The sequence below is a fragment of the Theropithecus gelada genome, chromosome 6, assembly GCF_003255815.1.
Source record: "Theropithecus gelada isolate Dixy chromosome 6, Tgel_1.0, whole genome shotgun sequence".
Taxonomy (NCBI): Eukaryota; Metazoa; Chordata; class Mammalia; order Primates; family Cercopithecidae; genus Theropithecus; species Theropithecus gelada.
Window position 1 is genome coordinate 67,785,334 of NC_037673.1, and position 22,855 is coordinate 67,808,188.

At 42.1% G+C, this 22,855-nt stretch overlaps 2 protein-coding genes across 8 annotated transcripts in view; one reads left to right on the forward strand and one right to left on the reverse strand.

The window, feature by feature from the left end:
• Positions 1-16,457, reverse strand: part of MRPS27 (mitochondrial ribosomal protein S27) — a 99,752-nt gene extending 83,295 nt beyond the window's left edge. For 2 of the 4 annotated variants that reach the window (XM_025389443.1, XM_025389442.1), the window contains exons 1-2: positions 16,154-16,457; positions 10,109-10,186 (exon numbers count right to left, since the gene is read on the reverse strand). In XM_025389443.1, the coding sequence (XP_025245228.1) occupies positions 10,109-10,186; positions 16,154-16,457 (382 nt within the window). The remainder of the gene's footprint in view (positions 1-10,108; positions 10,187-16,153) is intronic. The other 2 variants (XM_025389444.1, XM_025389445.1) reach the window with 2 other exon arrangements.
• PTCD2 (pentatricopeptide repeat domain 2) overlaps positions 16,381-22,855 on the forward strand; it is a 37,858-nt gene continuing 31,383 nt past the window's right edge. For 2 of the 4 annotated variants that reach the window (XM_025389449.1, XM_025389448.1), the window contains exons 1-3: positions 16,381-16,523; positions 18,178-18,270; positions 22,612-22,741. Coding sequence is in view for 3 of the 4 variants with exons in the window: in XM_025389448.1 (XP_025245233.1) it covers positions 22,729-22,741 (13 nt within the window). In the remaining variant the exon portion in view is untranslated. The remainder of the gene's footprint in view (positions 16,524-18,177; positions 18,271-22,611; positions 22,742-22,855) is intronic. The other 2 variants (XM_025389446.1, XM_025389447.1) reach the window with 2 other exon arrangements.

Sequence of the window (22,855 nt, forward strand, 5' to 3'; positions counted from 1 at the left end):
CGAGACAATGATGAGAATTTTTTAGAACTGATAAAAAATATAGGTTTCTAGATTCAGGATATGTATACAGTCTCAAGTCAAAAAAGTAAAATTATTATTTTGAAAATGATGAATGAGAGGATCTCAAAAGTGGCCTGAAAGAAAAGAGAAATTACAAAGAAAGAAACACCTATACTAACAGGTGTTTTCTAAATAGGAATGATAAAATCCAGAAAATAGAAAAAAATGTTCAAAATGTTGCAAGTATAAACTATCAACCTAAAATTGCATATGTAGCAAAACTATCTTTAAAAAATAAGGGCAAAATACAGGTATGCTGGCATGTGCTTGTAGTCCCAGCTACTCAGGAGGCTGAGGTGGGAGGATCACTTAAGCCCAGGAATTGGAGGCCAGTCTGGGCAACACAGCAAGACCTCGTCTCAAATAAAAATAAAGAAAGAAAGAAAGAAAGAAAGGAAGGAAGGAAGGAAGGAAGGAAGGAAGGAAGGAAGGAAGAAAGGATAAGGGCAAAATGAAGACATTTTTGGACAAACAAAAACAGATAATGTATTAGCAACTAATACTCACTAAAGGTACATTTTAGAACTCACTAAAGGAACTTTTTAGAAGTTACTTAGAAACTTCTTTTAGGAAGAAGGAAAAACATCCTTTAAGGAAAACTTGGATGCTAGAAAGAACAGTAAGTAAATAAAATTGGTTAAATTGGGGGGGGGGGCGGAAACTGACTGTTTAAAAGAATGTTATGTGTGTTTTAAAGGATAAGACTTTATTATTAGACAAGAGCATATGGTTAGACATGTGTGTGGACCTAAGGTGTTCTAAAGGATAGTAGAGTGTGATGAGCATTACAATTTAAGCCAAATATGCATTTTAGAAGTTAAAGGGCAATGATCTCGAAAAAAGTAGAGGATATAATCTCCAGACCAGTGGAGGGGAAAAAAATGTACAAAACAAAAATAATCCAAAAGTAAAAATCAATCCAAAAATAAAAAAGGAAAAAAAAAGATGAAACCAATCACAAAATGTGACAGAAATAAATCCAATTATAGTGGTAATCATGAAATGACAATGTAAATAGATGAAACTTTCTAGTTAAAAGATAATGATTGGCAGGTTGGTTAAAAATATAAAAGCTAGCTATATAAATCATATAAACACAGAAGAGTTGAAAATGTATTAAAAACACACTAGGAAGCCAAAATAAAGCTGGTACAGTTGCATTAATATCAGACACAACAGATTACAGGCAAAAAGCAGTTTTATAGATTATGTGGGTCACTGCATAATGACCAAAAATTCATTTTGCCAAGATAATTTTAACCTGGTGCACACCAAAGTAACACAGCTTCACAGTACATAAAATTCTGTCACAAAATCTGTAGTAGAGATGTGTTGAAAAACAAGCCTTAAAAAAGAGTGTGGTCTCTGAGGCAAAGCTGTGATAATGAAGGTCACTGAAGAAAAAGTTGAATCCTTTATTGAATCCTGGTAGCTTTGGGTGAAAAACGGTTTCAATTTTTCTTTTCTACATAACTGCACGTTACTGTTACCCTTTCAGGAAACACTAAACTCTTTCTGGGCTTCTGGTCATCTGCATACCTTATCTAATTTATGTAATAAAGAAACAGATACAGATTATTATTGTCCGTCCTAGAAGAACTGATCTTGAAAAATACAGGCTGAAACTGTTTTTGTTTCCCACATTTTAAAAGAAAAATGAGGACACATGACATATATCATGCACTGAATATACAGAAGGAAGTATGGAAAACTAGCCTAGCAACCAATCTGGACATAGAGTTTTAGACTTCCTTCTATTTGTCTGTCATCAGAAGCTTTAACATAAATAAATCCAATAAAGGAAAAACATGAAAGCAAGCTTTGTGTACATATATACTATTGAGATTAAAGAAGGGTGATATGCACAAGTCAGACCCATCTCTAGAACTTGGCAAATATGAAAACTGGAAAATGAATAGATGCCACAGAAATGCAAATATGGAACTGACAAAAGTTAAGAAAGCAGACTTCAGAAAATCTCCATCAGGCCTCAAGAGCAGGATCTGAAATATTCATGCAAAAAGCCAAAGGCGCCTAGAGCCAAAATGACACAGCAAAACGAAATCTCAGCTAAAATGGAAGAAGTGTCTGTAAGAGACAGACCTGAATGCAAATGTGTCAATCAAATACTCTTTGGATTCAAAAAGGAGGTTCTCCAAAAACAAATCAACAGAAAACAAACCAACAAACCAACAGAAACCAATACAAACAAGCAAAACAGTAACCCAAACCAAAACGTGTCCCAAGATTTGTGATCTGAAAAATCAGAAATAAAATATTTAATCCAGTAGGGCTCATGAATCCAATTCAGCTCAAGTCACCTGGGTGCTCGCTCCTTGACAGAGAGACTCAAGAAAACTTCCTCTCATGGAACTCAGGGAGCTTCCCAATAATGTGAACATTAATGGAATATTTAATATTACAGAAGTACTAGTTTTTTAGAATAGTATGATTAGCTACGTTTTAAAAAATCCTTATCTTTTAGAGGTACATATCAAAATACATACAAAATAACCCGATAATTAAGTTCGTTAAAAAGTAATCTGGTGAACAGGTGGGGAGGGATGAAACAACACTGGTAGGGAATTGATAACTGCTGGAGCTGGGTGACAGTACACAGGGGTTTATTCTACTCTCTCTACTTCTGTATGTTTCTATTAAAAAGATTCAGAAAGAGTTAAGGGGGGCACATAGCAACCAACTGTATTATACACGAGGCTTTATTTGGATCCTGATTCAACGAAATCATAAAAAAAAAAAAAAAATTATGAGAGTATCAGGGATATCTGAGCCAGGCACGGTGGCTCACGCCTGTAATCCCAGCACTTGGGGAGGCCGAGGTGGGCGGATCACGAGGTCAGGAGTTTCAGACCAGCACGACCAAAAAGGCGAAACCCCATCTCCACTAAAAATACAAAAAGCCGGGCGTGGTGGCGGGCGCCTGTAATCCCAGTTACTCGGGAGGCTGAGGCAGGAGAATCGCTTGAACCGGAGAGGTGGAGGTTGCAGTGAGCTGAGATCGTGCCATTGCACTCCAACCTGGGTGACAAGAGCAATACTCCGTGTCAAAAAAAAAAAAAAAAAAAAAAGGCAGGGCCTGGTGGCTTACGCCTGTAATCGCAGCACTTTGGGAGGCTGAGACGGGTAGATTACAAAGTCAGAAGATCGAGACCATCCTGCCCAACATGGTGAAACTCCGTCTCTACTAAAAATACAAAAAAAAATTAGCCGGGCGTAGTGGCGGCACCTGCAGTCCCAGCTAGCTACTCCGGAGGCTGAGGCAGGAGAATGGCCTGAACGCGGGAGGCGGAGCTTGCAGTGAGCCGCGATCGCGCCACTGCACTCCAGCCTGGGCCACAGAGGGAGACTCCGTCTCAAAAAAAAAAAAAAAGAGCATCAGGGATATCTGAACAATAACTGGATTTTTCGTGATATTTACAACTCTATTAATATTTTAGGTGTGATAATGGTATTGAAAAGTATCCTTATCTTTTGGAGATCTATATCAAAATATTTACGGATGAAATGATTTACTGCCTGGGATCTCCTTCAAAATTAACCAAAGCATCGGGATGGGGAAACAGTAATAAAGATAAAACAAAGACTAAGAGCTGATAATTGTTGAAGCCAGTTGATGGGTAAAGGGGGCTCCTTATACCAAGGTGTCAAATGTTAAAACATTAAAAAAAAAAATCTGTGGCGTTAGAAGTCAGGATACCGGTTACCTTCGGAGAGACTAAGTGGGGCCCACAATAAGGGCTTCTGGGGTAGTAGGAATGCTCTGCTTCCTACACAGGTTTACTTGCTTTGTGATAATTCATCTATGTTTATATTATGACTTGCACACTTTTTAGTATGTATATTATACTCTAATAGAAGTATTTTAAAGAAGAAATCGACTACTTTAATGTAGACGGAAGACCCTATGGTAGAGTCTCAGGTACTACAGCAATCACTGAGAAACCTTTTTGGGCGGAAAGGAAAGTCAGGCTCTCGCCCCATTGCCTCCTCTCTACAGTGGAACGGGTAGCGGCCCTGGCTGGCTGCTGAGAGCGCGGAACGGGGCGGCGTTCTGACGTTCGCACCGGGGCCCTCGGGACGCAGCGCGGGCGCAGGTCCTAGACGCGGCATTGTCCCTGGCGCTGGGAAACTGCCCTCCCCGAGGAGCTCTCTGGCACAATCAGCCACGAGGACGAAGAGGGGGCACCGGAACCGCACGCAGACTCAGAGGCCAGAACGTCTCTGTCGCCTTCCTCCCAGGCGGGGCACGGCTCAGGGGAGACGGCGCTCCGGCAGATGAAGCCCACACCCACACGCCGCAGTGTCCCTTGCTGCCTCGCTCTCCAATGGGGATGGGAGCTGTGAAAGCCTCATATCGGCCCTCCTCCCTCCCCCAATCAGCGAGCCCGCTCCGAGCACCTCACGGCCCTCTGGATGGCGGCGCCCAATCACAGCGCTCCACATGCTGGGCGCGGCCTTGCGTGCGCACATTACCCGACAGCCCCGCGCCCACTTGCCACGTTCCACCCGAGGGGCGGCGGATTCCCGCAGGGGCCACACTGCCACCTACTGTCCCATCTCCAGAGCTGGAGCCACGGGCGCTCTCCCTACCTTGCGGCCTACCTGCTCAGTGCCAATAGCTCAACCCAAACGCTCAAATAAAAATGAGGGAAAGCAAGTAGTGATGTTGAGTAAAACCGAAAACAATGTCCATTTGGAAAAAAGCGGCAACAATTACATTCCAGTACACAGTAAGAAAAAGTCTCAAAAGCTCTCTTTCTTCCAAGCAGTGTGAGTTCCAAAACCTTATTTCACCTCACGCGTTTTATATAGGGCTAAAAACAAGGGGCCTAGAGACTCCTCGGTCCACATATTTCTGAAGCACCTGCATGTCAGACGGCGAGGCAGGCATTACCATCATCTCTAATTTATAGGCACAGAAACCAAGTGTGACAGCTGAAAGCCGCAGAACTGGGACTGACACCCAGAAGTCGGCCTCCCAAGTACAGACTTCAGCACATCACACACAAGGAAGGCACACAGTGCTGAAATATAGGGCAGGAAATATCGATTCTGACTGAAGAGATTCAGGATGTAGAAAGATATTCTAGGCAGAGGGGACAGCTGTCACGGTGGCAGGAAAGAATTCAGTAAATGGTGGCTAGTACTGCTTTTCCAAGAAAACTAGTCTTAACTGAGAAAAGGGGACAAATGTCTCCATGTTATATTTACTCATTGCAGACTTTTTTTTTTTTTTTTTTTTTGAGACAGGGTCGGCTCTGTCGCCCAGGCTGGAGTGCAGCGGCGTGATCTCTGGCTCACTGCAACCTCTGCCTCCCAGGTTCAAACGATTCTCCTGCTTCAGCCTCCGTAGCAGCTGGGATTACAGGTGTGCGTCACCACGCCCGACAAATTTTTGTAATTTAGTAGAGACGGGGTTTCACCATGTTGGCCAGGCTGGCCTGCCTCAGCCTCCCAAAGTGCTGGGATTACAGGCGTGCGCCACTGCGTGCGGGCCTGTTGCAGATTATTATACTCATTCTTTGGCAAACAGTTACTGTTTACTCAGATATCCGTGACAATGTTCCCTGGATTTGTGTGACTGACTATATACCCAACACTAAGACACCAAACCTAGTGGCCTCATTTCCTAATCATCCCTACATACCTAGGAAAGTGTTAATAAGCTTTCCTGGAATTCGTCATTCCCTCATCTGTGCTTCACTGTACTTTGCTTATAATTCATATATGGCACATCAGAACACGCCTTGCTGTAGAACTATGAGTCCATACTGATCTGATCACTAGAACAGTGGTTCCCTAAAGGTATAGTATTGGCCTTATAGAGCATTTTAGGATATGTGGAGGTTGTTCTTGATTGTCACAATGACTGGAAGGCATTACTGGCACTTAATGGACAGAAAACAGGGAATTCAGATGACCTGCAATGCTGAGACTGTCCCGTACATCAAAACACTGTCTCTAGTGGGAGCCAGAGCTCTCAGTATGGAAGACAGGAGATACAAATACGGACTGGAGAAAGGCAAGAAGAATCCCATGGGGATGAACTTGGGATTGGTATGAATTCAATATTTGCAAAATATATATGGTATATGTACATGCATATGTGTACATGTATGTGTTTATGTGTATGTGCATTCATTTTTTTTTTTCCAGAACTGTCCACTGAATGGGCCAAGAAGCAAAAATTTCACAGTAGCAAAAGGACACCTAGCACCTAGATCTTGGTTTCTACTGCTATTCCTCACCAAAAGTAACCAGAGCTCCTTGGAGAAATGGTTGATTCCAGGGGTAGGCCAGGAAAGGTGCACAGTGAGCCTGAAACACCTTGTTATATGAGAGAAAGTAAGTTATCAAAAAAGAGGGGGTTGGGGGAAAATGGAAGCCAGCTTGAAAGGGCTTCTATCAGCCAAGTCTGCGATAATTAGACCATCAAAATAATTGAGGGTAATGAATCATTTAAAAAATTCACAAATTGATGATTTAAACATAATGCATGATAATAAACAGATAAATGAGAAAGAAATGAGAGAAAAGGAGCAGTTCTTCCTTATAGTAGAATACTGAGTGTTAGCTAGTAAATCTGGAGAAATTTTCAGAGTTGGAAAACCATTACTTTGCAACCATTATAGTAAAGATTGATTCAGGCTAAAGCCATGAATGGATGCTAAATCTAAGAGCAAACTTTTGATAAGCAACAGATATCTGCATTATATTAAAGTGTCTCTTCAAGAATAGCCCATTAATCAGAAGGGAGAAAAACAGTAACTCTACAGTGAAGAAATCAGACACAGTTGACTAGGTGATCAAAGTTGACATCACCAGTGAAGGCATAAGGTATCAGGTATGTCCACATGTGATACCCTGGCAGGAGCACAACATTACTGAGAGTATTCTGGCTGGGGAAGCATAACAATGAGAAAATAACAGAAAAATCCAAAAAAGAGGAATATTCTATTACAAAGAGATTGAATTTTTTAAAAATATATAGGACAATGTCATAAGAAACAAAGAAAGGATAAGGGACTATGATTCTAGACCGCATCCTGTACTGGATGAGGAAAAATGCTATGAGAGACATTATTGGGTCAATTTCCAAAATTGGGATATGAATAGTAAAGTATGATATTAATGTCAAAATTTCTTAAGTTGGTAACTGTGCTATGATTATACAATAGAATATCCTTGTCTCAGGTAATGTACATTGAAGTATTCAGGATAAAGAGCTATAATATATGAAACAAACTGCCAAATGATTAAAGAAAGTGTGTATACACGGGGAAGGAGGAGAGAGAAAGCAAAAACAAATGAATCAAAATGGTAACAACAGGTGAACATGAGTAAAAGTAGTGCTGTGGTTTAAATATTTGTCTCCTCTGAAACTCATGTTGAAATTTAATCCCCAGTGTAACAGTATTGAGAGGCCAGTGGCTCATGAGGGCTCGTCCCCGATGAATGAATTAATCCATTCATGGACTAATGGGTTATCATGGAAGTGGACTGGTGGCTTTGTAAAAGGAAGAGAGACCTGAGCTACCATGCTCAGCCCCCTCTCCATGTGATGCCCTGAGCTACCTCAGGACTCTACAGAGTCCTCACCAGCAGGAAGGCTCTCACCAGATGCCACCCCTCAACGCTGGCCTTCTCAGCCTCTCTAACTGTAAGAAATAAATTCCTTTTCTCGATAAATGATCCAGTTTCAGGTATTCTGTTATAAACAACAGAAAACAAACTAGGACAGATATAGAGGAGTTCTTTGCAGTTTTTATAAGTTATTATTTTTATAAATTACTTCCCACTGGGCACGGTGGCTCAAGTCTGTAATCCCAGCACTTTGGGAGGCTGAGGTGGGCGGATCACCTGATGCCAGGAGTTCAAGACCAGCCTGGCCAATAGGCAAAACCCTGTCTCTATTAAAAATGCAAAAATTAGCTGGGCATGGTGGCTTGCACCTGTAACCCAAGGTACTCAGTAGGTAGAGGCAGGAGAATCACTTGAACTCAGGAGGTGGAGGTTGCAGTGAGCCAAGATCACGTCACTGTACTCCAGCCTGGGCAACAGTGCAGACTCTCTCAACAATGACAATAACAACAAAATTATTTCCAAATTAAAAGATAAAGAAAATTTGCCATGCCATTTGTGACATAACAATTACACCAATTACACCACCAAAAACAACCCGTTTATAATTAATGGAACTAACTCCATTTTTCATATAAGCAAAGTATTTTTTTATGGAAAATAAGGTGAATTTTCCATAAATGCAACTCTATATTGAAGGAAGACAGACCTTTGAATCAGTCAGAACTTTACCAAGAGTTGTTCATTCTATAAATAAAATTATGTCATTATGATACTGCCACTCCTGGTATTTGAATTCACCAGTATACCACATCTGTACCCGTCTACTCTTCTTCCATGTCTACAATTATTCCACATTTATATGCAATATTTACTTGTTTCATTGTTTCTTGGTATAGTTTTGCCTAGACATTTGTTTACAAATTGAAATACATATTGTTTAAGTTACTCCCCTTTGGTTTCTCCTCTGTATCATGGCGAAGGAATCATACTGATTTTTTTTTTTTTTTTGAGACCAAGTCTTGCTCTGTCGCCCAGGCTAGAGTGTAGTGGCACGATCTGGCTCACTGCAACCTCTGCCTCCCGGGTTCAAGCAATTCTCCTGCCGCAGCCTCCGGAGTGGCTGGGATTACAGGCGCCTGCCACTGTGCCCAGCTAATTTTTGTGTTTTTTAGTAGAGACAGGGTTTCACCATTTTGGCCAGGTTGGTCTTGACCTCCTGACCTTGTGATCCACCCGCCTCAGCCTCCCAAAGTGTGGGGGTTATAGGTGTGAGCCACCGCACCCGGTCATATACTGATTTTTAAAACAGTAAGTATAGATAGATTATATTAACTATGAATTCGGTTTCAAGATGGTAAAAGAAGAGACAAGAAGGCTACCACAGGCCTCTTACAGAGAGAATCAGAATGTAAGTTTCTTATGGAGAAGCTACGATTACTTATCTTCAGATCTTCCCCAGCTCTGCTTTCGCTGGCCTGTGCACATACACCCATTTCAGAGCCACAACCAACTCTGCTTGTGCAATCACATCATCAGTAAAGAAAAGGATGAGATCTTTGAAAACCCCAATAAGGTACCATTACAGACAGCAATGTCTCCTGCACTTATGGGAAAAATCCATAAACACAGGGGACTTTATTCTTAACTGACATAAGCCCAAAAAACAGCAAAAGAAATCTGAGGGAATATATTAGATCAGCATAGGAATTGATCCAAAAATTACATCAGTCTCATAAAACTATCACCAATCTATTTACTTTATTAATGTTCCGATGATGTTATATATACCAAAGGGCAGGCAGTACCAAAAGTCTGAAGTATGTACATTTTTAAAAACTGCTCATTGAGTCAGTGATTTCTTTTGGGGCTTGGTACTTTACAAAAGACAGGCTGTTGTCTGTGTAATATGACATAGGGAACAGGAGAAAAGTAAGTATAATTACAAGCCCAAAGCCTGGGAAGATGTTAACCAACTATTTGCCTAAACAGCTTACATGAGATTGTAACTGCCTTCAAACCTGTCACCTGGTAATGAAATAAGAGTCAAAAAGGGCTCTGAAGACCACAAGAGGAGTTAAGAAAATAAAGAGATTGACAATAAGACAGGACGAAATATAAAATACGAAATTCTGTAAAACAGACAGGCTGCATGGAAACCATATGGTAAAAATGGACAAAAAACAAAAGAAAGGAACTGTTTACATTTCCTTTGAGGCAGCTCCTCAAATTCCTCCTCATGGAGGTGAAAATGAAATATTAGAAATGAACAGGATAAAAATGATTTTGCCATGTATAAAAGTCTAACTGTTTAAGACTTAAAACATACTTATCTGAATTGAATAATCATAAAAGCATAATTTCATATATACGTTATATGAATAAATGATGGAAGACATACAGAGTGACCGAAAATGACACATATAATAGTCCAATAGGTACATACCAAGACAGTAATGTTCTTTTTCTCTTGCTTCCCATTTGTGGCTGTCTACATAGGCTGCAGAAAGCAGGTATCTTTTACCTGAGAAAATAGACAATTATTTCGACACACATGGTTTTACAACAGGTTCATTTTATATGTTTTATTAAATATATCTTTGCTATCCTTTCAACTACTAGATTATATATTTTAAAAAATCGAATACAGTACAGCAACCAATATTGCATAGTTGACAATTCAGTGAAGAACAAAATACATTCAATCCCTACCAAGTGGAAGATGCAGAAAAACTGATAATTTTCACAATAATTTTTTAAATAAACAGGGTCTTGCTATAGCCCAGGCTGAAATGCAGTAGCTATTCACAGGCACAATCCCACTACTGATCAGCCCAGGAATTTTGATATGCTCAGATTCCAACCTGGTTCACCCTTCCTGAAGCAACCTGGTAGTCCCCTGCTCCAGGGGTCAATCATCATTTCAATGCCAAACTTAGTGTGGACACTTGATCGGTATCGTGCACTACAGCCCAGAACTCCTGGGTGATCCTCCTGCCTCAGCCTCCCAAGTAGTTAGGATTACAGACACACACCACTGTGCTATGCTCATAATTTTATGGATAAAACTGCTGATAATTTTGTTCCTATAACTTTAAGACTAGGAGCCACTTGTTGCTAGTAAATTATAACCCAGGCAAGCCCTAGAACACCTTCTTAGAATCAAAAACACCTGCTAACTGTTGCTTAACTCATTAATTAAATGCCTTATAATTATTATGCCTAAAAATATTTTCATTTTAGATCCACAGGTTTCACTCATTTCACATAAAGCAAATAGTATCTTACCCAATGAGCCAGCACCCTAGTGGTAAATTAAAGAAACTCACTAAGCCAAAGCTGAGGTAACATACAAGATAGCATACCACCATTCCTAGCTCCTGGCACAATGCCTAGCCTTTGGCAGTGTTTAACAAACATGAGCTCAAGGAGTGAATGAGAAAGAATGAATGACAAGTTCATCAAAATTTAAAACTTTTGTGCTTCGAAGTACAATCTCAGGAAAGTGAAAGTACAACCCAAAGAATGGAAGAAAACATTTGCAAAACATTTATGCAGTACAGGACTTGTATCCAAAATATTTCAATAAATACAACTCAAAAATAAGAGACAACCCAAATGAATGATGGGTAAAGGATTTAAACAGGGATACCTTTAAAAACATATATACACTGAGGTGGGTGGATCACTTAAGCTCAGGAGTTCAAGACCAGCCTGGAAAACATGGTGAAACCCCTTTTCTACAAGAAATACAAAAATTAGCCAGGCACGGTGGCGTGCACCTGTAGTCCCAACTACTCAGGAGGCTGAGGTGGGAGAATCGATTGAGCCCAGGCGGCAGAGGTTGCAGTGAGTCAAGATCATGCCACTGTATTCTAGCCTGGGCAACAGAGTGAGACTCTGTTTCCAAAAAAAAAGGAAGAAAGAAAAGAAAGTGAAATATATATGTATACACACACAAATAGTCAATAATCCTAAGGACAGATGCTTAACATAATTTGCCATTAGAGAAATGCAAAACAAAATCACCTGGAGAAACGAATGATCCTCATTACAATGACCACCATCAAAAAACAGATAATGACAGCTGCTGGGGAGGATGCAGAGACACCAGAAACTCATACCTTACTGGAGAGAACATAAAACAGTACAGCTGCTTTTCAAAGAATTTGGCAGCTCCTCAAAATGTTAACATGGAGTTACTCAATCACCCAGCAATTCCACTCCTAAGTTTACAACCAAGAAAAATGAAAACTTGTGTCCACAGAAAATTTGTACACAAATGTTCACAGTAGTATTATTCATAATGGACAAAAAGTGGAAACAACCCAAATATCCATCAATTGATGAACAGATAAACAAAAGGTGGTCTGTCCTTACAATGGAATAGTATTTGGCAATAAAAAATGAAGTACTGATACATGCTACATGGATGAACCCTGAAAACATGTTAAGTAAAAAAGATGCCAGTCACAAAAGACCACATATTATATGATTCCATTATATGAACGATCCAGAATAGGCAAGTCTGTAGAGACAGAAAGTAGATTCATGGTTGCTAAGGGCTAAAGGTGGGGGTCAGGAAAGCTAGAGGTGAAATTGGGAGCAATTGCAAATAGGCATGGAATTTCTTTTTTGGATAATGAAAATGTCCTAAAATTGCTTGTGATGATGGCTCCAGAACTCTGTCTTTATACTAAAACCTTTGAATTGTATACTTCATTTGTTGTTTTTTGTTTGGTTTTGAGACAGAGTTTCGCTCGTTGCCCAGGCTGGAGTGCAATGGTGTGATCTCGGCTCACTGCAGCTTCCACCTCCCAGGTTCAGGTGATTCTCCTGCCTCAGCCTCCCAAGTAGCTGGGATTACAGGCACCCGCCACCATGCCCAGATAATTTTTTGTAGTAGAGACGGGGTTTCATCATGTTAGCCAGGCTGGTATCAAACTCCTGATCTTAGGTGATCCACCAGCCTTGGCCTCCCAAAGTGCTGGGATTAGAGGTGTGAGCCACCACGCCTGGCCTGAATTGTATATTTTAAATGGATGAATTTTATGGCATGTGAATTATACCTCAATAACCCTGTTTAAAAAAATAGAAATACAGCCAGGTGCAGTGGCTCATGCCTGTAATCCCAGCACTTTGGGAGGCTGAGGCGGGCAGACCAGCCTGATCAACATGGAGAAACCTTGTCTCTACTAAAAATTAGCCAGGCGTGGTGGTGCATGCCTGTAATCCCAGCTACTTGGGAGGCTGAGGCAGGAGAATCACTTGAAGCCAGGAGGCAGAGGTTGCAGTGAGCCGAGATCGCGCCATTGCACTCCAGCCTGGGCAACAAGAGCGAAACTGTCTCAAAAACAAAACAAAACAAAACAGAAAAACAGAAAAAATGACAGATAATTATGCTGAGGTCACAGCAGACCAAAAGCCCAACATAACTAGATAGCATGGGGGCTGATTAAACACAATATTGGAATGCTGTTGTTATTCTCTACCTACTTTCCAACTCAAACAAATAAACAAATACAAACACATTCGTGTGAATTTATACACAGTTCAATGATTCTGTTACTGTGAGCACAGATCTTTACTAGAATAATATATCTAAATTTGAGTTCTACAGATTAAATAATGAGACAACAATAAGGTTTCCAAAGATGGTTTCAAAAGAAGAACTAAGAAAAGACTGTAATTATTTAATTTAATTTCTTTTTTTTTTTTTTTTGGAAATGGAGTTTCACTTTTGTTGCCCAGGCTGGAGTGCAATGACGCGATCTCGGCTCACTGCAGCCTCCACCTTCTGGGTTCAAGCGATTCTCCTGCCTCAGCCTCCTGAGTAGCTGGGATTACAGGCATGCGCCACCACACCTGACTAATTTTGTATTTTCAGTAGAGACGGGGTTTCCCTATGTTGGCCAGGCTGGTCTCAAACTCCCGACCTCAGGTGATCCGCCCACCTCAGCCTCCCAAAGTGCTGGGATTACAGGTGTGAGCCACCACACCTAGCCTAATTTTATTTATTTATTTTTTGAGATGGAGTCTCGCTGTGTTGCCCAGGCTGGAGTGTAGTAGAGTGCTGCCTCCAGGGTTCAAGCAATTCTCCTGCCCCAGGGGGATGGTTCTAGGATACCCCCTTGCATACCAAAATCTGAGAATGCAGAAGTTCTCTTACATAAAATTGCATAGTATTTGCAAATAACCCACAAACATCCTCCTGCATTACTTTAAGTCTGGGGTGTCCATTTTTTGGCTTCCCTGGGTCACACTGGTAGAAGAACAATTGTCTTGGGCCACACATACATATATCTACACTAACACTAATGATAGCTGATGGGCAAAAAAAAAAAAAAAAAAAAGCTAAAAATCTCATAACATTTTAGGAAAGTTTACAAATTTGTGTTGGGCCACATTCAAAACTGTCCTAGACTGAGGGTCGGACAAGCTGCTTTAAGTCATCTCTAAGTTACTTATAATACCTAATACAATATAAATGCAATGTAAGTGGTTGTCATATTGTATTGTTCTTTGTATTATTTTGCTGTTGTATTATTTTTTATTGTTAAGTTTTGTTTTGTTTTGTTTTTTAGTATTTTTGATCCGCTGTTGGTTGAATCTGCAGATGCAGAATGCTCGGATAAGGAAGCCAACTGCACTCCCAGATACCAGTGACTTGCTTACTCTCTACTTATTATCTCTTATTCTCTATGCCTTCATTCTAGCATATGCTTCATTCTAGCATAACTAATCACCCTTCTATATTCTGAAGTCAGAAAGGACAATATCTAGATCACTGCTCAAGAGTTCTGAACTGGGAGATTAAAAAGCTGGGCCAGCTGGGCATGGTGGCTCACGCCTGTAATCCCAGCACTTTGGGAAGCGGAGGCAGGTGGATCACGTGAGGTCGGCAGTTCAAGAGTAGCCTGACCAACATAGAGAAACCCTCTCTCTACTGAAAATACAAAATTAGCCGGGAGTGGTGGCGCATGCCTGTAATTGCAGCTACTCGGGAGGGTGAGGCAGGAGAATCACTTGAACCCGGGAGGCAGAGGTTGCAGTGAGCCGAGATTGCGCCATTGCACCCCAGCTTGGGCAACAAAAACAAAACCCATCTAAAAAAAAAAAAAAAAAAAAAAAAAAGGCTGGGGAGGTGATAGTGGAGAAACACAGGACTCCCAGAATGCCCTCTGTGTGTAGTTGTTCATGGAAACCACATGAACAGAAAATAGCTACAACAGCTAATTCTTACTAAGGTGGCAAGCATTGTGCATAACACTGCCTAATGTGTGATGTTAAACGTTTTCACCAGGTCAGCCACTTAATCGTCAGAAAACTGGTGGCCAACTATGAGGTTTCACATTGATGTTTAATTGCTGTTCCTAAAGAAGTGCGTGCATTTTTAAAAAACAGAGGATGGGAGGTAGGTTGGAAAGGGAAGATAAGCGGCATTGGAAAAATCGACTGTGATTACTGCATTTTTATCAAATATGTCTGTCTGGATTATGTGGTTAGAATTACTGCAAATTTGGCTTCTGTAAATACTTTAAAACTTTTTCCAGTGTTTTCATTATTAGATCCACTATGCAGGCTTTGAGTGGGCTGCCATTTAATTCAGATATCAAAGTACTTTACAAGTAACTATTAGCATTTATCATCTACACGTGGAAAACTATAGCAAAGAGAGGTCAATCAAAAGTTGTGCTCAAGGTCATCAGATAAAATGAGATTAATCCTGAAAAATTCTCCCACGAAGACCAGGGGTCCGGCTAAGTGTGGTGGTGGTAAAAATGTTTATCAGACGTCCCTCTAAAGAAACTTCAGATGGGAGAAAAATGTACCAGCCCCAGGAATGGACACATTTGGGTTTTTCCTTTTCCTTTTTTTTTTTTTTTTTTTTGGAGACAGGGTCCCGCTCTGTTGCCCAGGCTGGAGTGTAGTGGCGCGATCCCTGCTCACTGCAATCTCCGCCTCCCGAGTTCAAGCGATTCTCCCGTCTCAGCCCCCCGAGTAGCTGGGATTACAGGCGCGCGCCACCACGCCCAGATAATTTTTTTGTATTTTTTAGTAGAAATGGGGTTTCGCCATGTTAGCCAGGCTGGTCTCGAACTCCTGGTCTCGAACTCCTGGCGATCCGCCCGCCTAGCGCTCCCAAAGTGCTGGGACCACAGGCGTGGGCCACCGCGCCCGGCGCACATTTGGGTTTCGTGGTCAGAAAAAGCACGACCACCCCAACACATAAATCTGGCGAATCATACGCAAATTCCCTCAGGCTATATAACCTTCCACCGCTCTTCATACCTTTGGACAGGCACATACTGTTATTTTAGGGAAGGAAACGGATCAGAGACCTTGTCTCCTTTTTCTGCGCTACCAAACACACCAAACGGCGTCCCTAGCAATCAGATTCCAGAAACATTTCCTTTCCTCTTGAAAGCCCACCGCTCCCTTCACTCAAAGAAGAGAATAATCAGGGGCCTAAAGAAGCTGTCCCGCCAACCTGCAGGGAAGAGCTGTGGAAGAACCACTTGCCGCGCCAAAAGCATCCCGCGCCGCACTATGGAGGCAGCCATCTTGGAGCGTACCAAAACGAAGGGCCAACGGGTTACGGACAGAGGAAGCGGCGGAAGGGGCGGGGTTACAGCTCGACCTCTCGGGGCGCCCAGAATTGGACGAATCCCGTTTGTCGCTCTCGGCGCCAGGACCGACGCTCCGCCTCCTCGCCCCGGTTCCAGTAGTTGGTATAGTCCGAGACGGTATGGCTGCGGCACTTCGGCCCTCGAGTCGAGTTCTCCTGCAGGCATCGCAGATTTCGATGTATCCTGGGGTGGGAGGCTCCGGCTCCGTCAGCTGCCGCTGCCCTCTCGGAGGTATCCGCGGCCTTAGCCTAGGGAAAGAGGGGAGGGATGGGAGAGAAGGGAGTGTTAGACCCCAGCTAGCGTCTCTTTGGAGCAGCCACAGCTCCTAAGTCACTCACTGGCCTGGAGCGCACCCTCGCCCTCTAGTTGCACGTGGGAGCAGTGGTGACCCCTGGGGGTCGTGGATACCCCCAGTGCCTGCAAATCGAAGGACTGCTGGGGTCTTGACATTGGGGCTGTAATGCACCCTCATATGGGACGACCTTGGTCTTCAGGAACACCCCTCCAGCGTTGGGAGACATTATTTTCTTTCTTTCTTTTTTTTTTTTTTTTGAGACGAAGTCTCGCTCTGTCGCCCAAGCTGGAGTGCGGTGGCAGGATCTCGGCTCACTGCAACCTTCGCCTCCCGGGTTCAAGCGATTCTCTTGCCTCAGCTTCCCGAGTAGTTGGAACTACAGGCGTGCGCCACCACGCCCGGCTAATATTTTGTATTTTTAGTAGAGACAGGTTTCACTATGGCCAGGCTGGTTTCGAACTCCTGACCTCGTAATCCACCCGCCTCGGCCTCCCAAAGTGCTGGGATTATAGGCGTGAGCCACCGCGCCCGTCCTTTTTCTTTTCTGCAGAGTTTGGGAGCAGAGGTCTTAAGGAGTCTGAGTTCTGCTAACAATCTAAAAGACTTTAGCACGTTTCTTCATTTTTCAAAACTATCCTTTAACATCTCTATGAAAAGAGTTAAATTTGAAGATGCTAGTGAGTGATAGTAAAAATGTTTGTCAGGCATTACTTTAATGTATTTTATATACATTAATTCCTTTTCTCTAGACAACACCCAGCAAGAGAAGTACCATTCTTTTCTCCATTTACAGAGGAGGAACAAGGTTAAGTAATTTGCCCAAGGTCAGAGGGAACTGTTAGAGGCGGGATTTGAACACAACCAACAATAGAGAGACCTACTCCTAACCACTTCATTGGACTGCCTTTCTGTAAATAAATAGCAATTTTTATTGTTACCTTGTTACTGCAGCTCAGAGAACTGTTAGTTCGTGATTCTTTGGCCAAGCCTCATCCGTTTTATGTCATGCATAGCCAAGGATCTAAAGAAAGGATGATGTTTCCCAAATCTAGTAAGCTGTGATCAGTGATATCCATGTATCTCAGATGTATTTTGAGTCCACATCTGAGAGGCCTTAACCCCCTCATTTCACAGAGGACAAAACTGGGAGTTCCAGTGATCACGCTGCAGCTTTTTCCACTACTCTATGCTTCTCCCTGAATAAACCAAAACTAAATATGCCTGTTTTGCATTTAAATGTTACTGGTTTTTTTTTTAATGCCCTTGATACCCTTTAACAGATGGCGAATGCCCATTTGTACTTCAAATCCCAACGTCCTGTCAACCAGTCCCTACACACGGTTTCTCACTAGCTATGGTTAATCACTAGCTTCATTCACACACAGAAGTAAAACTTGTTTTGCTGAGGATTTGCATTCTCTGATAGTTCATAAATGGTTTTTCCCAGGAATTATATTTGTACAATCATATTTGTACCTGTCTAATGGGTTATTTATAATAGATGTTAATTAGAGGCAGTCAAGCTCTACTCATGTGCTAACTTCTAAAACAGTCAAAATGACTTTACTTTTTTCTTTCTCTGATTTTTAGCTAAAAGATACCTACTTACAGATAATGTGGTGAAATTGAAAGAATTTCAGCAAAAGAAAGTGGCTGTTGCATACAGTCTTCCTGGCACTAAAGGTAATGGAATCTATTTTGTTAATTCTGTAATTTATCTGTCATTTAAGTTTCTCTGTCTTTATCCCTCCCTATTCAGTGTCTCCTTCAGTGACTTTATTATGCCTTAGAAAAAGTTGAGACCATTTATTGTTAGTTTCATAGTGAACTCTTACATTCATTTTGCATCTCACACTTTGTTGCTAGAAAGTCTACAGCTCTCCTCTTATTCCTTCTCTTACAATCCCAGAGAAATATTAAAGCTAGTGCTGCGATTGTTCGTCTAGATCTGTGCCGCTGACAGTGTGGTTTGAGGACCAGCGGCATCAGCGTCTATTGGGTGGTTGATAGAAATGCAGATAGAAAGGCCCCAGATCATTCATATGCACAATAAAGTTTAAGAACTTGAGATGATTGGCTTTCAAGCTTTTTGATGTAACCTTCAGTGAAAAATGCATTTTATGCTGTATCTCAGTACACGCAAACATATCTATATATAAATGAAATCAAATGAAACAAAACAGTACTATGTGTGATGGTATGTTTTGACATTTTTCACTCTGTGCTAGAAAAGTCAATAGGATAAAACATTTCTTAAAAAACAAGAGAAACCTGACTGCCAAAACTAGGATTTGACTGGGCGTGATGGCTCATGCCTGCAACTCCAGCACTTTGGGAGGCCAAGGCAGGAGGATTGCTTGAGCCAGGGAGTTTGAGATCAGCCTGAGCAACATAGACCTCATCTCTACAAATTTTTTTAAAGTTAGCTGGGCGTGGTGGTGCATGCCTGTAGTCACAGCTACTCTAGGGGCTGAGTTGGGAGGATTGCTTGAGCCTGGGAGGTCTAAGGTGTAGTGAGCCGTGATCACACCACTGCACTCCAACCTGGGTGACAGAGTGAGACCCTGTCTCCACAAAAAGATAAATCTGGGATTTGCTTTGAAAAAAAATCCAGTGTGTTTGGGGATTGTAGAGTAGAGGAAACATAATTAGCAAAATACTGATAATGATTGAGGCTGGGTAATGGCACTCAGGGGGATTATTATACTGTTCTTTCATTTCTTGGGTATGTTTGAAAATTTTTGTTATTAAAAGCTAAAAGCAAGAAGACCACCCTAGGTCTTTTTTCCTTTCAGCACCTGAGGAAGCTTGTTGCATTCATTGTCTCCCTCCTGCACATAGAGTTCTTCCCAGCATTTCATACTGTTTATTGTGTGTGGATGCAGCCGTGGTCCCTGGGGGTTGTGGATAGACCCACTTGATCCCTCTTTATGAACACATCCAAGACTTTCCTTTTTTTAAAATAACTCTTGGTGTCCCCACTGACTTTTTAAGCTATAGACCCAGCTTTCCTTCCTCTCACTGCCAGATGTTTGTGAACCCCTGATTAACACATTAATATTCTCTTTGTTTTGGTTTGTTTTTTAAGAGACAGTCTCGCTCTGTCACCTAGGCTGGAGTGCAGTTGGCACCATCGTAGCTCACTGCAGCCTCAAACTCCTGGAGTCAAGCAATCCTCCTGCTTTAGCCTCCTGAGTAACTAGGACTACAGTGCCACCATGCCGCCTAATTTTTAATTTTTAATTTTTTGTGTGTCAGGGTCTCACTGTGTTGCCTAGGCTGGTCTCAAACTCCCGGGCTCAAGCTAGTATCCCGCCTCAGTCTCCTAAAGTACAGGCGTGAGCCACTGTACCCATCCTGATACTTTCTCCCTCCATTCCCTCACAGTTCAGTCCTCCAGAAATCAGTGTTCTCTTGCTGCTCCACTAATTGTACTGTTATATAATACCATATATGGGGCAGAAAAAATAAACCTTTGGAATGGGGGGAATATATTTATCCCCAGTTGAGTAGGCTCAATCTAGATTTCACTTTAGTCTTTTCTTTCTACCCCAGGTATTTTAGATCTATTTGAGGTTTGCAGTTAGGACTTCATGTCATCCAGTTGTGATTTCCAGTTGTCATAGTCTTCGTAAGGCTGTGGCAGTTGTGTACATGTTCTGAAAGGCAATTAATATAGTCAGTGCCAATCTGCTCTGTTGTCAGACTGCTATGTTTAAAGTCCTGTCAACCTTTCGTCATTTTGAGCCCACAGTGGTACTCTGTTGTATACCACACCATTAACATACTCATCCCTCTGGCATCCTGGCTTTCCCGTGATGGACTCTGCCCTTTCTAGGGCGGTTTCTGGTTGATCTAGTCAACGGCTGTTCCCTCCACACCTTCCATTCCCAGTTTTCTTCTGTTGTTCATGCTGATTCCCTTACGTAGAATGCTCCCCTCCTCCATTTCTCCAACCTGATTCAGCCCTTTCCTGTCTCACTGGTACCCCTCCACTTTCACCAACCTGGTCTGTCCTGACTCATAATAATAAAGGTTGTAACAGGACTCTTCTGTCCACTCTGAGTTGTAATAGGTGTCGTAACAGGAGAGAAGAGTCCTATTGTGTTTATAGTCATTCACGTGTCACCTCCTCCATCGTTTTCAGGTAGCTTTGTATAAATTTAGCTTGCCTTGCTTTAAGTTCTTTGAGGGCAGGAACTATTCCTTATCCTTCTTGGTGTCTCACACACAAAGAAGGATACTTCTGAGTATGATTATATGACAAACAAGTGTTGATTGATTTGTTTTAAAACACAAGTTATATCTGTTGAAATAATGGATTCTTAAGGTTTTTTTTTTTTTTTTTTTTTTCTGAGACAGAGTCTCACTCTGTCACCCAGGCTGGAGTACAGTGGCATGATCACCGCTCCTTGCAACCTCTGCCTCCCAGGTTCAAGAAATTCTTGTGCCTCAGCCTCCCCAGTAGCTGGGATTACAGGCGTGCACCACCACACCTGGCTACTTATTGTATTTTTAGTAGAGATGGGGTTTCACCATGGTGGCAAGGCTGGTTTCAAACTACTGACCTCAAGTAATCTGCCCACTTCGGCCTCCCGAAGTGCTGGGATTACAGGCATAGCCACTGTGCCCAGCCTCTTAAGGTTTATTAAGGCAGATTAAGAGGTACAAGATGTAACATCATCTCTTTGATGACTTGAGACTTTTTAGACTGGAAGTTGCTTAGAAATATTTAATAGACTAAATCCTCGTAGATCTAACAGGCGACAGAAGGAATGAAAATGAGAACAATAATGTTTCTATTTACTGGCAGTTACCATATGGCAAATGCTTTACGTCTATCATCTCAGATAACCCTATGAGGAAGGTACCACGATCCTTACTTTATACATGAGGAATCAAGTCTCAGAGACAAGGGTCTCCATCAGAATGCAAGTGACCGACCTTAGATTTCAGCCCAGGTCCTTCCATCTCTAGAGCCTTTAACGGTTACGTGGTTCTGCAAATAAAAATTGGAGGATCCACTGCATTATCTCAAACCTAGTAGGTCTTTTCTTTTAAATCGAGAACAGTGCCTCTGCTTCTAGTTCTTGTGTTTTAGATGTATTTGTGCCTCTCCTTTCAGCAACATTCCTTCAAAGCTCTGGGCCTTGGAACGAATCCTATAGCTATTTCCTGGCAGCTTCTGATACTGACAACAGTTCTGCCTTCTGGAAAGCAGATGCTTGGTTAGTGCCTGCTTTGCTTTTCACCCCACATTTTGATGGGAATAAAGCCCCTTATTGATGCCAAGAAGAGGTGCCTCCTTTTGGTTTTTGTCCCCACAGTTGATCAGATACAAAGACAAGGAAGAATGATAGACTGTGATGACATTGAAACGATTCTGTCACTGAAAAACTGTTTGCTGCTGTTTGAGGACTGTTTTCCCCCCTGCCCATTACATAGTACTTTAACATGCCTTCTAACAGCTGAGTAAAAAGAGACCGAGACGAATGAAAAAGAGGTGAAGTTGAATCAAATGAAAGAAACATGACTCATGTGGGTCCACCATTGTGGACAAACCTACCTTCAACTGACATTTTCTTTTTAGTTTTCCTGTTTGTTTCTCTGCCAATTGACGGTTTGGGTGTCTGGCTACATTTTCTTTCTTTTTCTCATGAGTCACCTATAGATTCAGTTATTTGAGCCAAGCCTCTGGGACAGTAATTCTCAAACTTTAGTATACCAGAGGATCACCTAGGGAATCAAAAATGCCAATTCTTGAGCTCTTACCCCAGAGATTTTATTTTAGAGAGTCTTGAGTGGGCCTGGCCCTGTGCCCATGCCCTTGCCTCCTATGACAGGTGCCATCTGCTGACACTGTTCCAGAGGAGATTGGCCAGTGATGGCAGCTGTGCATCCCTGAGCCCCTCTCAGTACCCCTCTGCAGTGAGGCGGGGTAGGGCTTCCCCATCTTCCTGAGGTCAGACTTCTTCTACTCCCAGTCAGCCTGAGTGATGGTCACCATACTGTGCTTTCTTCCAGAAACCTATTTTAGACACTTGAAAGAGAAGCTGACCCAGAACAAGCTCATCTTGAAGGAGGAGTTGATAACCTTACTTCATTTGTGTGAGTCCCGGGACCACGTGGAGCTGGCTAAAGATGTCATTTACAGGTGAGGCATTTCCTTGGAATGCTGCCACCCTCATCCCTTCTTACTCTGTTCCTTTCTGTGAGCAGTCTCATCCACTTCGAAGATGTTGCCACCTCTACACCAGTGACTTCCAAA